The sequence below is a fragment of the Monodelphis domestica genome, chromosome 5 (assembly GCF_027887165.1).
Source record: "Monodelphis domestica isolate mMonDom1 chromosome 5, mMonDom1.pri, whole genome shotgun sequence".
Taxonomy (NCBI): Eukaryota; Metazoa; Chordata; class Mammalia; order Didelphimorphia; family Didelphidae; genus Monodelphis; species Monodelphis domestica.
The window spans coordinates 275,466,050-275,481,284 of NC_077231.1; the positions used below are offsets into that span (position 1 = coordinate 275,466,050).

A 15,235-nucleotide genomic window follows, 5' to 3' on the forward strand; every position below is an offset into this window, starting at 1 on the left:
TCCCGGCTCACATAGTCAGATGACTCAAGATTACTAACATTTCTATTCATAAGAAGTGCTGGTGTCCAGCAACAACCCATTCTAGCCCTCCCCCACTTTCCTTTACTCTCCCTTTGGGGATTGGCTATTCGCTGCTGGGATGCAGCCCGTTTTATTAGGATCCAGACGATGTCTGTCTGAAAATTGTACAACTGCAAACTCTCACCAGGGATTTTTTATTTTAAGTCCAGTCGTTAGAGGTGGAGGAGTTGGGGCGGAGCTTCTTTCTGTATCCGTTTAGGCAGAATGATTGTAGTGAGTACTCCGGGCCAGTGTATTTTGTTGGAAAGAAAGCGTTTCCAAGTCAGGAGCAGAGCCAAACTTCGGCTCGAAAATGGGACAACCTTAGTTCAACTCCCGACTCTGCTGCCTAATACTTGTGTGACTTTGGACAAGTCAATTCACTTTTCTGGGCTCCAGTTTCTTCTAATGCAAAATGAAAGGCTTGGGGAAGATGGTCTTTGCTGTCCCGTGTAGCTCTAAATCCTGGATCTTATGTCTTGGGTTCAAATTTTGACTCGGTCATTTCCTGGCTGTGTCATTTCCCAGAGTTACTTGGAGTTAAAGTAAAAGTGAGACTAGTGAAAATAAACCTGAAGGCCGTATACCTGCAAGTAGGTGTAGGAGATTGGATGCTTTATAGCAATTAGCTGTGAGACACTGGGCCAGTGACCCTTTCTCTGGGCTTCCGTATACTTATCGGTAAAAAGAGGAGGCGGAATGAACTCCATGACCTCAGAGGTTCCTTGCAGCTCTAAATTTATGGTTTCTTCCTTTTCCTTCAGGTCCTTCACCTGCGTAGTTTACTAGGCAATGGAAGGACTGACCCTAGCCTCTGGCATATTTAATCGCCCTTTCCAGGGGTTAGAAATTGGGACTCAGCGCCCTTTCCCTTCTTTTCAATTTCACACACAGTTAATTTCTGGGAGGAAAAACACCGCGGATCAAAACGATAAACTTCTCCGTCCCCCACTTAAAAGGGCTCCGCTGTATGCCCCTCTCCTGGCCAACCCTGCTCTCCCGGGTTTGCTCTCAGCTCTGCCTCAGCCTGTCACTCACCACCCGTGTCCCCCTCCCCGTGCAGCCCAGTTTGGCCCCGAGGCTCGGCTGGGGGAGTCCCTAGACACGGACACTTCTTGGGCAGCACTAGCCCGGAGCGCGCGCGCGTCTGGGTGGATGGGAAGGAGGAGGGGGCCGGGGGCGGAGCGAGGGGGCGGCGTGGGCCGTCCGGGGGCTGCTCCCTCTCGGAGGCAGGGGGAGAGGAGGGGAGGGAGATGACGCGGCCTGGGAGCCGGGGAGCCCAGGCTGCTGCCGCTGCCGCTGCCGCTGCCGCCGCCGCCTTCGCTGCCTGCTGCTGCGGCTGCTGTTCCGCGCCCCGCGCCGCTGCCTCCGAGACTCGCACTGCCAGCCGGCCGTTCGCCGCCGCCTAGATAATCCGGGGCCGCTCTTGGCCCTAGTCCCTTGTCTCGGCTCCAGCGCCGGCCACTCGAGAACTTCTCCTCCGCCCTCCCTCCCACCCCAGCGCCGCCCTCTCGGAGGCTCCTCGTCTCTTTCTCTCCTGGCAGACCCACCGCCCGCAGCCCCCGGCCCGGCCCACCCGCAGTTTCTCAGGTCCCCTGGGGGGGACAGGGGGTGCAATGCGCCAGGCTGCGGGGAGCTCCGCGGCGGCGGCAGCCGCTGCCCGGGGCACCACGTAGAAACTCTCGGCGTCCGCCGCCCCCTCCGTGATCTGGGAGCAGCTGGAGCAGCGGCATCTGCGGCATCTGCAGAACGCTGGGACCCTCTTCCCCACGCATCCTCAGCCCAGGCCCGCCGGGCTCCGGAGTTCCTCTGCTCCCGCTCGGAGCTCGCTCGCCTCGCCTGCTTAGCCCAAGGCTGAGCCTCCTCCTCCTTCTCCTCCTCCTCCTCCACCACTACCACCACCTCCTCCTCCTTCTTCTCCTCCTCCTAGCCTGCCCGCCCTCCCCTCTCGGTCTCTGTTGTCTTCTTCGTCTCCGGACTAGTGTCGGGAAGTTTCCCGGGCTCTGCGGAGTCCAGATGTGTGACCTGATTGAGTCCCAGCCGGCGGAGAAGATGAGCAAGATGAAGAAGTTGCGCCGAACTTTGTCAGAGAGTTTCAGTCGCATAGGTGAGTCCCTTGGGACGGCCGGCCGAGCCCTCTTCGCATCCCCTGCTGCTCATCTCTCAATTCCTCCCCCTCTATCCTCCCGTAACCCCCTGAGTGCTTTTCTTTTGCTTCCTTCTGCTAGCACTCAGTTGTGTGCAGCCACGCGGGTCGTACCCACTCTGGGGGGCTGTAAATCCTGGGATGGGTGTCTGGTTTGTATGTCGTACTCCAGGGGCTGCACTTGGCCCGGAACCTGGGGAGGGTGGGGTCAGGAGAGAGACGTTCCTCCCCGGCTCGCTCCCGGACCCCAGAGAGCACTTTGTGGAGATTTCAGCCAGTTATCTGCATTTCTCCACCCCTCCTTTTTTCGTTCTCCCTTTCCCTACCACCCAAAGGCAGTTTGCCCTGCCCTCTTCCATCACCTTCCCCCACCACCCGCCCCCCAAAGCTTGGCCCCAAGGCATCGGTGTCTCTGGTTGCTTCCTTCACACCCGAGTTGGTTGGTTTGATTAGTTTTTGAGATTCTTGAAAAGGTGGGACCGAAACTCTGGGTGCTGTTTTCGAACACATGTAACCCAAGAGGAAGTGGCACTTCTACAGTGGGACCTTTTGTTTGGCAGTTAAGGCTCCCCAAGAATACTGGGTTGGATGGAAACGAGAGGCTCAGGCTATCTGGAGGCAACAAACAGATCCACATTTTCTGGAATGGGTTCTAGCACTATTAATTATAAGAGTTGATCTCAACTTCATCCATTGTTAATGACTAGGAATAACTGGCTTCATTCTTTTTTTTAATGAAAAAACCCAACGACCTTTTTTAGGAACTTTAGGTGAAGAATACCACTTCATAGGTAGAGTGAATAAAAAGTGTGCTGAATTTCAAGTACTGACAACAGAAATTGCTCCTGAAACTTAGCAAGCTTGGGAAGGTAGCATCATGGTAACTGGGGTCACTTTCATCTGAGAGGTGGGCAAATCACAGGAAAATTCTGAGCCATACATAGTGTCCTTTAGGAATAAATCAGGTGTTTAATGCCTATGTTAATGGAAGTGTTAATAAAAATAAAGCAGAGAGGAGTCTAATTCCATTCCTCTCACACCAAAAAGAAAAATATCTGAAGCTTTGCAGATATTACCTATACCCAGTATGTGTGTGTGTATATACAGTTTGGGACAAATACTGCATTTGTGCTAAATTAACTTTTAGCAATTAACAAAAATATTCTTAAATGCTCAGATATTCCCTATCTTTACCAACTAAAAGGCAGTCTTGAGGATATGAATTAAGCCCTGGTGTCTTTGTTTTCCTTTGACTTAGGAATAGACAAATCAATTGGTATTAGAAGGCCTGATCACCCTTTAGATTCTTATATTCAGGCTTAGGATGAATAATAATATTCAAATTTTCCTTGCATATAATGGCATATTTGTAAGGTTTCCCATCAGAGTTAGAAATGCTTGGGAAATAGTTTTAAGAATAAGAGCAGCAGCAGTTGAAAGAAATACTTGGTGCTCAACCAATGTTTATTATTAATAATACTGGTAATTCAGACTCTAATCCAAATGATCATATAGGCTTCTGCTCTTGAAGTCCATTAGCCTAATGCTTTAAAAACATTTTACTTTGTATTTTCTAATATTAATGACTCTGTTGGAGTCAAGCCAGTTTTGTATTAAATAATTAATTTCAGTTGCCTTGGTAAGAAAATAAGAAATGAATACAAAAGATAAATTTAATATTAACTTTGTGTATATTTAAATAATTGTGAAGTTTTGGCTTTTATTTCCCTGCTGTAAAACCTGGATTAACTCAATTGCTAGGAAAGTCGAATATTGGGGGTAACTGAAATTTCAGGCTAATTGAGGGTTAATGATGAGAGGTTGTTTTTTATTTCAACCCTTGTTGAAAAAAGTTTTCAAATATGAGTGAATTTTCCTGATTTATAGTATAGTGAATATGATTGATTGCTTCTTGGAGTTCCTGAGGGCCCTCATTCTGAACATTGCATATTATCATAGAATACTGTAAATATAGATTTACAAAGTCTAGGAGATTGGGTTAAAGGTACACTGGGGTTGGTTTTTGGATAGGTCCTTGCTATCCATTTATTTTCTTGTAATTTTTTTTTACCTAAAAGTAAAGCGATGGTGTTTGAAGTTTTTTTAAAAAGATATTTGGGTATTAAATAATTGGAACTTTATTGTTCTAGGATTAAATTTTAAAAGATTATGCCGTTGGAATAGTTGAGAAAGAATTTAGGAAGAAAGCACTGTGAAATGAAGGGAAAAGTGACAGACAACTTTGAATCTTCTGGCTTTCTTCATATTTCAGTTATCTTCTCTCTGTGTCTTGGTAGTTCATGGTGAGATCAAATAGCTGATACTTTTCCTGGTTCTGCAATTTGACACGCCAGTACCCATATCCTTCCTAGCCAAACTCAGATGGAATTATTGCAGAATGCCTGCTGGAAATAGCATACTTTCTTACTGGCTTAGTTCTGCTCTTTGGTTTATTTTGTGTGTAATTCCTAAGGGTAGTTTAAAATATCTTGTGATACACGGTGGCATTGTTTAATTGTAAGAAATGACAAATTGTCCAACTAGGAAACCTTAGTTAACAATGAAGAACAATGTCTGAAAGTACTTGCTGTTCAATCAGTGTTTATAACACAGACCACAACAATTTAGAGTGGCAACTTGAAGGCCTTATTTACTCCTCTGTTAAATTGATCCTGCAAGCTTTCTTCCCCTCCTTCAGTAACCATGGACAAGCTGAGATTACTGCCTATAAAAGGACCTATAAAACACATTGATTTTCAAGCGACAGAGTCCTAATTTGTGAGGTCTGCCAGAGAGTGACTGTGATATCAGCTGGTGCTCCCTTGTAAGACTTGTATAATTGAATCTTAAAGTCACCCATTGATTTTAGGTGGGTGTATTTGTAGTTTATAACTAAATAGTGTCAGCAGACCCTTTTAATTAGGAATTATTGTTGTTGTCCAACACATATCTTTGTTTTTATTTGACACCAATAAAACAAAATAAAGAGTAATCCACTATACATTATTCAAATGATTTAAATGTATCCTTATAGATGTTTTTGGAGGGCGAGGAAGTTAGGACACATTCTCTAGACAACTCAGTAGGTGGCTGATAAAAGCAAACTAAATTTCTTTACATTCCCTTCTGACATTTGAAACTTTGCTGTTGAAACAATGTATTAGAACAGAGAGTGGGAATCTGGTGGTTTAGATAATACTTATACATATCATTTCTTTTTTAGATTTAGCTTGTCCCAGCTCCCACTCTAGTAGGAAGACCCAGAATTACTGCATTTGTTCCCTTGTACAGTAAATATATAACTCGAAATTCTAGTACATTGTATCTATTAGAATATGACAATTAGGACACTTACTGATTTCAACAACATGGGCCAAAATGGTTACATATAGAAACATTTGGAAACAATCTCAATAAACTGGCCAAGGATTTTAATCTGGAAACAAGGGATATTCTAATTCTTGGATTTATTTCTATTAAGCTGTTTTAGAAAAGAATATCTATCTATCTATCTGTCTATCTATATGTATGTATACACACACACACACATATGTAATCATCAAGAGCACAATTTGGTTTGGAGTGCCACAAAGTGAAGAACTTTCCTAATTGGAGAAAATGCACAGTTTCCCTAGATGTGTTAATAAATAGCACTCCATTAAACTAGAAGAATGTAGGCAGTTTGCTTTTCATTCCTATAGTTGAAGAAAATTGTGGGTTAACATTCACATGAATGATTAATGACATTCACTGTGTATTCAATAAAGAGATGTTATGTGAATGTTTAGGTCAGAATGTATTCATTCAAGAAACCTTTAATTTTCATGGTCCTTATCCCTGTAAAAACTGTCAGAGTAGATGGTTCATTATTTAGAAGATTTAAAAAAATTTTTTATGAATGCAAATCTTGTAGTAAAGTATTTAAAAATAACTTAGCCTTATAGTGCTATTATGGTACTTAAAGAAGAGCTATTTGGCCCTGTGGGTCCTGGGGCAACATTTGACAGCAGGTATTTCCATAGCTCTTTGGGCAACTTTTACATAGGCTTCTCCTCTTCTCAGATTTTTTTCCCCCTGCTTGCCTTCTTTTTCCTTATCACCTTTGTCCTTTTCCATCTGCCTCACCTCCTGATCACCTTCTCTTTTAAATCTTAAAATAACACATGAGTAAGAGGGAGATGGGTGAAAGCAGTTTTGGGATGGAAGGTGGTATAGATATTCCACCGTCCACCTTAATTTGTGGTTTCATAGAGATAGGTATCCCTTTTGTCAAGGCTGCTGTCAACAATGCCCTGCTCTCTCATCCTCTGAGTCTCTGTCTCTGTGTCTGTCTGTCTATCTGTCTGTCTCTCTCTCTGACTCTCCCTCCCTCCCCCTCTGTCTCTTTCTGTTTCTGTCTCTGCCTCTCTCTTGCCAGTTAATATCCTTTTCTGATCATCTATATTATCAATAATGTTAAAAATCAGAATTTCAGCCTCAGAAGGGACTTCAGAAGCCCTCTAGTTTAAACCATATTTGAAAGAATGCTTTCTCCAACAGAGATGTCAAACATAGGCCACCATACTCTTAAGGGCAGCTGAACTAGAGGAAAAATGTAATTGAGAAATATTTAACAAAAGAAATAAAAATATATCAGACTATAGTTAATAGTACTTTTGAAAAATGAAGGTCAATATGTGACTTGCCCCATCCCCCAGTTTCCTTTTGAGTGTGATGCCATTGCTCTATCCCTCTTCCAGTGAAGTGCTCAGGCTTGCCCTTTGCTTGAAGACTGTCCATTTTACTTTTGGCTAGCTCTTATCATTTATAACAACAATTAGAGTTTGTATTGCACCCACTATCAGAGCATTTACAAATCTTATCTTGTTTGATCCTGGGAGCAAAGCTGGGAGGTAGGTGCTATTATTTTGCAGTTGGGGAAACTGAGGCAAACATCTGTTAAGTGACTGGCTTAAAGTCACACAGCTAGCAAATATTTGAGGCTAGACTTGAATTTCTTTTGAAATTTGAATAGTCAGAATTTCCTGGCTCCAGGGCTAGTGCTTAATCCACTTTTCTGAACTACAAAACTAAATGTGCATATCTGCAGTGTCTTCCCATTTATCCTTGTATGACTTTCTGGAGCCAAATTAGCAAGCCATCTTCCACTGGCCACCCTTCTCAGTCTTTGCATCTTTTGTATTTCCTATAATTCTCTCTTTCACCCTAATTGTCCAAATGATCTTTACATGGATGCTATAGAATCATGGAACTGGAACCTGCATCTTCCTGACTACAGGTCTAAAATGCTGTCTGTTATACCACATTGCCTTTAGCGTGATGTCATCCGCAAAAAAATAGGAACAGTGGAGGAACTTCACTATTTATAAGGAAGTTTTCTTTTGTTTGGATCTCATACAAGCCATCTTCCAAGATCTTGTTGTTAGTACAGTACAGCAGTGTTGACCTTAGGGTCAGGAAGACTTTGAGTCCATATCTTGCCTGAGACATTTACTAGCTGTATGGCCCTAGGCAAGCCACTTCATTTTGCTCAGCCTCAGTTTCCTCATTTATAAAATGGGGATAATTACAGCACCTACTCCACTCACATTATTGTGAAGATAAAAGGAGATAACTTATGTAAAGTACTTTGTAAATCTTAAAATGCTATATGAATGCTATTAAAAATTGCTAGTGAATTATGATTATTATTATTGCTGTTAGTACTACTACTATTTACTACTATTGCTACTACTACTATTATTGTGAATTATTGTTTACAACTGTAAACATCCCCAAAAGACATTATCTGTCACAGTTTTTGGATACTATTTTATTCCTTGTTTTTGGAAGGGAGAGGTGGAATGATTATCATGGAAGATAACTTGATTTCAACTGTCATACAATTTAATATACAGAGCAAATAGCTAAAATATTTGTGAAACTGGATTACAGCATTCTTGGGGGTCAGAGATTATATTCTATAGATCAATATACCTTCTATGATGAAAATTTTGTTGAATAAACTGAATATACTGAAGTACGCTTATATAGCTATAGAATGTATTTTTTGTTTGTTTAGCTTAGTGTATTAGCATATACCTCATTACAACAGTCATGATAAATGAATTGACTGGAAATGAATGCTGTATTTTTACTCTAAGATCTCACCTTCTGGGTTTTTATAGAGAACCATTTCTTTTGGCTTGGGTAAATCATTAAGAGTTTACAGTGAATTGGTTAACAGTTGGGGCTGGAGAAAAGAATTTTTTGGAGTCAGCATCTCTGTGCATGGAAACTCTCCACCCGACCCAGATGTGCAGCAACTTGGTAATTTAGTGCTCTGTTGAGTGGTTGGGGACACCAAGAGGTTATAGGATTTACCTGTGGCTGACCAACCACTTTGTGTTTGTGGCAGGGCTTTAAACTTAGGTATTTCTGACTCTAAGGTCATCCCTAAGGCTATCTGTGCTGCTGCTCAGAGAGTGTGGACTAGTGATCCTATTGGCTAGTTTAACAAAGCATCTTGAAAACTTGCCTCTTTAAATTCTTTTGAGGATTTTATTTTCTTATGATAACAATCTGGGCAGGAGTTATATCATTTTTCTGCCAAAGAATTTTTTTAGGATTTAATTTTTTTTCAAAGAAAGATCTTCACTCTCTTCCCAACTCCTCTCTCCATTGAGAAATCAAGAAAAACAAAACCCCTATCAGAATTTTTTAATGTGTGCATTTTAGATTTTAGAAATGGTTATGGCAATAGATTAAGCTGATAGTACAAGTAAATTGAAAGTGAGTTTAGGATACTGAGATTGTCACCAAGTACAGGCTTTTAAAAATTTTTATTTTTCATTCTTTAAAAATCATTCCCTGTCATAAAAAAGGAACCCAAGTCAATTTCATAAAGGGGGTGGAGAATAAGGATGAAGGATTCTGGAGAATATGCATCCTTTTTTCTTTTTTGTTTCTTTAGAAAGGTATAAATTAGTGAGTGAGAGAATTTTTCAAGGGCTGCTGAACTTCTCTGTAAAAGCTTTGATTTGACAACTCTTAATTTTAAGGATATTGCTAACAGGACAATCGTCCGCATCATTTTGGCTTTTGTAGGCACAATTTTAACATGGTGGATTTGGGGTGTTATTCACATGCTTTGTTGTGGTGCCAAACTACTTTGAATTCTATATTGCTATATTATGCTGCACTAATTAAAATAGTTCAGCAACCTATCCACTTTAGATTTATCAGCCAATGCATACATCTTCCTTAAAAGATACATATGTTTTTCAGTGATGGTGGGATTTAATCCCCTAGAGATAAGACCCTAGCACATGAAAAATTAAATGATTCTTGTACTCATCAGTGACAATATTGCAGTCTTGCAGATGGGCAGTTTATTTGAATTTCAATTCAAGGCTCAAGTAGCTTCCAGGAAACCTTTCAAACTAATTATCCTCTTAAATAGTGGGTTTGCTTGCTGAAATAGCCATACAAAAAAATGGTCAACCTCTATTTCTTTTGGATGTTGCTGTTTTGACACCCTTTTCTCCATATCACTTAAACTTCTCCAGTCACTTGACTGGATGGTCCAGATGAATGCTCTGCAGAGGGAGGTTGTGTCATTGGAACAATCCACAGGGAATGATGACTGTTTGTAATACACAGCATGCCCTAATTCCTGCATAAAATCTTTGGGTGCATGCAACAAAGGAATGTTAAAAAGGGACATATTACTTTTCAATTCTGGATTGGTGTACTTTCCTCGAAATGTTTTCATAGTGAATAAGACCAGTAGAGATATGTTGTGAACTCCATTTTTCCTTACCTGAAAGGATAGTTTGATTTACATATTTATGAAAAACATCTCACAAAGATGCATGCTGTGCAATTCCATATCTCATTTTCACTTTCTTATTTTGATCATAAAATTGTTATTCAGGCTGGTGTAGTCTTTGCTTTCTGAAATAAGACTATGGTACTCCATCGCTCTCTGTCCCACCCCCACTGTCTAAGATAGTTACTTTTGCTAATTTTTTTTTTTCAAAATTCATGATGATAACTGTTTCCTTTTCTTTTTTATTTTAAAGCTTTGAAGAAAGAGGACAGCAGCTTTGATGAGGTAGGTTCAATTTCTTTATCTTACATCGGATGTATTTAATTACTGCCAGGAATATTCAGTTGCTGCCAACTTCTCACTTGGAAACAGAAAGAATGTTTGGGTGTTCTCTTTTTGTCAGCAAGTGTTTACTATTTTCTCACTCGTGTGAAGTGGTGATTCCCATAACAATCAGACTTCATTTTATGGGGATTTTGAACTTTCACATTAATTTCTTGGTACTGAACAGAGAAAAAAAAATGCCTTTTTATGTATTTAAAAAGAAAGTAACCTTGCCCTTTGTATTGTTGTTACCATTTTTTTTTGGCTAATGGATTTTGTGTCTTTGCTGCTAAGGAAAACATTCCAGAAGCCAGATGTGACTGCTGTGGTTGAGTTGTCTCCAGTCTGAAGTTGGGCAGATGCGCCATTTTGTAGACCCCAAACTGGATCTGGGATTTGTTGAGGTGTCTATACCACACCCTCACGTCCAGTCTCCCAAAGGACAGGTTGACTTTTCATGTGCCAGGTTTCTTATTCTCTGTATATCAGATCCACCATCCAACTTTTTTGTGTCTTTGCTACCCAGTGGCATGTAACCTTTTATACCATAGTGGAGAGTATTTATGAATCTGCAAAACTAGCTTTTCAATCAGTTGAATCACCAAGCATTTATTAAACACCTACTCTGTGTGAGGCACTATTATCTTCAATGTAGTTTTAAAATTTTCCTTGACTGGAGGCAATGAGGTAGCTCATTAGACTGGGAGCCAGGCTTAGAGATGGGAGATCCTGAGTTCAACTGTGACTTCAGACACACTTCCTAGCTGTGGGACCCTAGGAAAGTCACTTAACCCTCATTGCTTAGCCCTTACTACTCTTCTGCCTTGGAACCACTACATAGTAGAGATAGAAGGTAAGGGCTATTTTTAAAAAATAGATAAAAGGTAAGGGTTATTTAAAAAAATTTACTTGGTTTCCAGATTTTTAAAAACAACTAGTAATATCAATAGTGTCTCCTAGGATTTGAGAATCATTTGAAAAGAGTGTCTCTAAATAGATTCCATGATGCCATCATAATGCAATCCACTCAGAGACACGGTGAAGGAGTTTGTATTCTTCTCTGTGTTAAAAATGCTTTACCAAAAATATTATCACTTCTGTCTTGTCCATTTAAAATGGGTTTATGTGATCTCAACCATCTGGCTAGCCCTAGATGCTGGATTCCAGGACTTTCAGCCCTGCCTTCCTCCCAACCCCACCAGTTTCCCCCTGCCTCATGCTAGAATTGTGTGTGGATTTCAGTAGTTATCATTTGGCTCCCATGCTCTGTTGATTTCCAAGCTATCCCTGTTCAGATTTCCTGCAATGAATTATATATAGTTATAGTCTCTGTTCCCCAAATGCCCTTTCCCAGCATCTCCATAACATCGTTTTAAATTGTGTTACCCTTGGCCCGGGAGAATCAGAAGTGTCTAATAACCCGCTTTCAGAAATCATCAATGGTTCTGGTGTTTTGTATTTGTGCCATATTTTGGTTCAGGCTCTTTGGGACTATTTCCTTCTGTTTTAGGGATAAAAAATTACAAGCCTTTTGTTGTAACCCTGTGATTTTTTTTATAAGCCTTTACCTTTCATCTTGGAATCAACCCTGTGTATCGATTCCAAGGCAGAAGAGCAATAAGGGCTAGGCAATGAGAGTTAAGTGACTTGCCCAGGGTCACACATCGAGGAAGTATCTGAGACCAGATTTGAACCTAGAACCTCTCCTGTCTCATTTTTAATGAGTTCCTGCACTTTGGAGCTCTTTCTCCCCCTCCTTCCATATCCATTCTCTTCCTTCCTCTTCATACACAAAACAAACACATCCATATCCACACACAACTTGAGTTTTGCTGAAAAGAAAGGATATAAAAGTACAGACATCATTTAAAAGAATTTCTTCCTTCTGTTTGACTACTCTGATACGCTCCTTCTTGAAGTTAACAAAAAACATCAAACATTAGTCAAGAATTGTGTTTAAGTGTTGGAGAGAGAACCTGAAACTGGCTACTCAAGACCTTGAGCAGATTTGCAGTTGTGAGCAAAATATTTGGCATTTCTGCGAGGCCCTGGAGATTTGGAGTTAGATAGCTGAGCTTGAGCACACATTCCTGGTTGGCATTTGAGATTTTTTATTCAGAGTCTTTGTTCTATACCCCCCTCCCATTTCTGTTAAACCCTTCCTTCTTCCTTTTGGCATAGCCCCTCGTGGACTCCAGTGCTGACATTTTTGTGCCCTTGTTTCCCTATCTAATGTTGAGTTTGGAGGTTCAAAACTTTGATACAGGAGCCCAAAGTTAACATTTGTTTAGTTTGTCCCTAGGCTTATTATGGCACACAGTCATGGTGCCAGCTGTTTTATTAGTGGTTTTCCTTCCCTCAGTTCAAAACTTGAGTTAAAGCATCTTGGTCCAGGTCCATTTGGTCCAGGCTCCTACTCTGTTCCTTGCGGAGAGAGTTTGAATTTGGGCATTAGAGGCAAAGAGCACTGACTCTGTGGATCGAGAGCCAGGCCAAGAGATGGGAGGTCTTGGGTTCAAATTTGCTCTCAGACACCTCCTAGCTGGGTGATCCTGGGTAAGTCATTTACCCCCATTGCTTATACCCTACCATTCTTCTCCCTTGGCTCCAATATACAATATGGACTCTAAAATGGAAGGTAAGGGTTAAAAAAAGAAAAGAGTAATCCTTTGGATGATTATATGTAAAACAACCCGTGATGGAAACCAAAAAGAAAATTCCAGGAGAACTCAAAGCATTACGGGAGAATTCCCTGATTGGAAGAGCGATCCTATATTAAAAAGGAAAAATAGTCCAAAAAACTCCCAAACCCACCAATCCTCTTCTTTGATTTATTTGGAAAACCATGGTTTTATTATTATCATTAATGAAAAATTTAAAGCCTTAGCCTTTACCTTAGAATCAGTACTGTGTTTTAGTTCTAAGGCAGAAGAGTGGTAAGAAGAGCTAGGTAGTGGAGGTTAGGTGACTTGCCCAGGGTCACACAGCTAGCCAGAGTCTGAGACCAGATTTGATCTCAGATCCTCTCAACTCTAGGCTAGGTGCTCTATCCACTGAGCCCCCCCCCAGCTGCCCCATTGTTTGTTCCATTTTGAGTTCTCCATTGTCTCTTTCCCCTGAAATCTCGAAGTAGAGGCCAGCCTTTGACTTAGAGATTTATGTGGAATTGTAGGATACTCCCATATATCAGCTGTTTGTCTAGAGGTGGTTAGCATTTTCCTTCATAAGTCCTTCATGGTTGATTTGAATGATCATATTACTTAGAATAGCTTAGCTTTCGTAATTACTCTTCGAATAATATTGCTGTTACCATATACAGGGATCTCTTGGCCCTGCTCATTTTGCTCTGCATTATTTCAGGTGCATTTTCCCATGTTTTTCTAAAAACATCTTTTGGTCATTTTTTACAGCATAAAAGTATTCTATCACAATCATATATTATACCTTGTTCAGACATTTTCCAATTGATGGGCATCCCTTCACTTTCTGATTCTTTGCCATCACAAAGAAGTCTGCTCCAAAATATTTTAAATTTGGGTTCTTTTCCTTTTTCCCTGATCACATTGGGAAATAGACCAAATAGTGGTATTACTGATTCAAAAAGTATATACAGTTTTATGACTAAGTTTTTGTAATTTTTTCCCCTGAAAAACAATGACTTTGTGGAAGAGGATTATAATTTTATAGACATAGTTCTGTTTTGGTTTTTTTTTTAAACCCTTATCTTCTATCTTGGAATCAATACTGTGTATTGGCTCCAAGGCAGAAGAGTGGTGAGGGCTAGGCAATAGAAGTCAAGTGACTTATACAGATTTGAACCTAGGACCTCCCATCTCTAGGCCTGGCTCTCAATCCACTGAACTCCCCAACTGCCCCCTGATAGTTCTGTTTTTTAATCAAATTGTACTCACTTTATAAGACAATATTCATTTTCTTTTCCTTCTTTCTTTCTCTCTCTCTTTCTCTCTCTCTTTCTCTCTCTCTTTCTCTCTTTCTCTCTTTCTTTCTTTCTCTCTTTCTTTCTCTCTTTCTTTCTTTCTTTCTTTCTTTCTCTCTTTCTTTCTTTCTTTCTCTCTTTCTTTCTCTCTTTCTTTCCTTCTTTCTTTCTTTCTTTCTTTCTTTCTTTCTTTCTTTCTTTCTTTCTTTCTTTCTTTCTTCCTTCCTTCCTTCCTTCCTTCCTTCCTTCCTTCCTTCCTTCCTTCCTTCCTTCCTTCCTTCCTTCCTTCCTTCCTTCCTTCCTTCCTTCCTTCCTTCCTTCCTTCCTTCCTTCCTTCCTTCCTTCCTTCCTTCCTTCCTTCCTTTCTCCCTCCCTCCCTCCCTCCCTCCCTCTCTCTCTCTCTCTCTTACCTTCCATCTAGACGGAAGGTAAAGGGTTTAAAAAAAAGGAAATACTGTGTATTGATTCTAAGGCAGAAGAGTGGTAAGGGCTAAAAATGGGGGTTAAGTGACTTGCCCAGGGTCACATAGCTAGGAAGTATCTGAGGCCATATTTGAACCCAGGATCTCCCATCTGTGAGCCTGTCTCTCAATTCACTAAGCCACCTAGCTGCCCCCTGATTCTTTCTTAATGGAATAGGATTTTTGATTTGGCAGAAGATGTAAGCCATGATTTTAACTTCCTGATAAAGAAAGGTCTAAGTGGGTGGCTTTTTGGGCAAGTCACTCCATATCCCTGGGTCTTATTTTCCACATCTGTAAAATGAGAGCATATGACAGAAAGATACCTAAGGACCATTCTTTAATAGCTGTAGAGATTCTTGTTTAGTTGGAGGCTGTTCAGGATGCTCATGTATAAGCTCTCATTAAGATAAATGAGAAGTAAAAATAAGACTGTACCAAAAACTTACATTAGCAAAATGTCCAGAAATGGTTTATTTAGTTCTTAAGAGAGCTCT

General features: G+C 40.7%; 1 protein-coding gene across 4 annotated transcripts in view; it reads left to right on the forward strand.

The window, feature by feature from the left end:
* Positions 1 to 205: 205 nt before the first annotated feature.
* CDK14 (cyclin dependent kinase 14) overlaps positions 206 to 15,235 on the forward strand; it is a 648,447-nt gene continuing 633,417 nt past the window's right edge. For all 4 annotated transcript variants that reach the window (XR_008912449.1, XM_056800182.1, XM_056800184.1 and 1 more), the window contains exons 1-2: positions 206 to 2,167; positions 10,270 to 10,301. Coding sequence is in view for 3 of the 4 variants with exons in the window: in XM_056800182.1 (XP_056656160.1) it covers positions 2,077 to 2,167; positions 10,270 to 10,301 (123 nt within the window). In the remaining variant the exon portion in view is untranslated. The remainder of the gene's footprint in view (positions 2,168 to 10,269; positions 10,302 to 15,235) is intronic.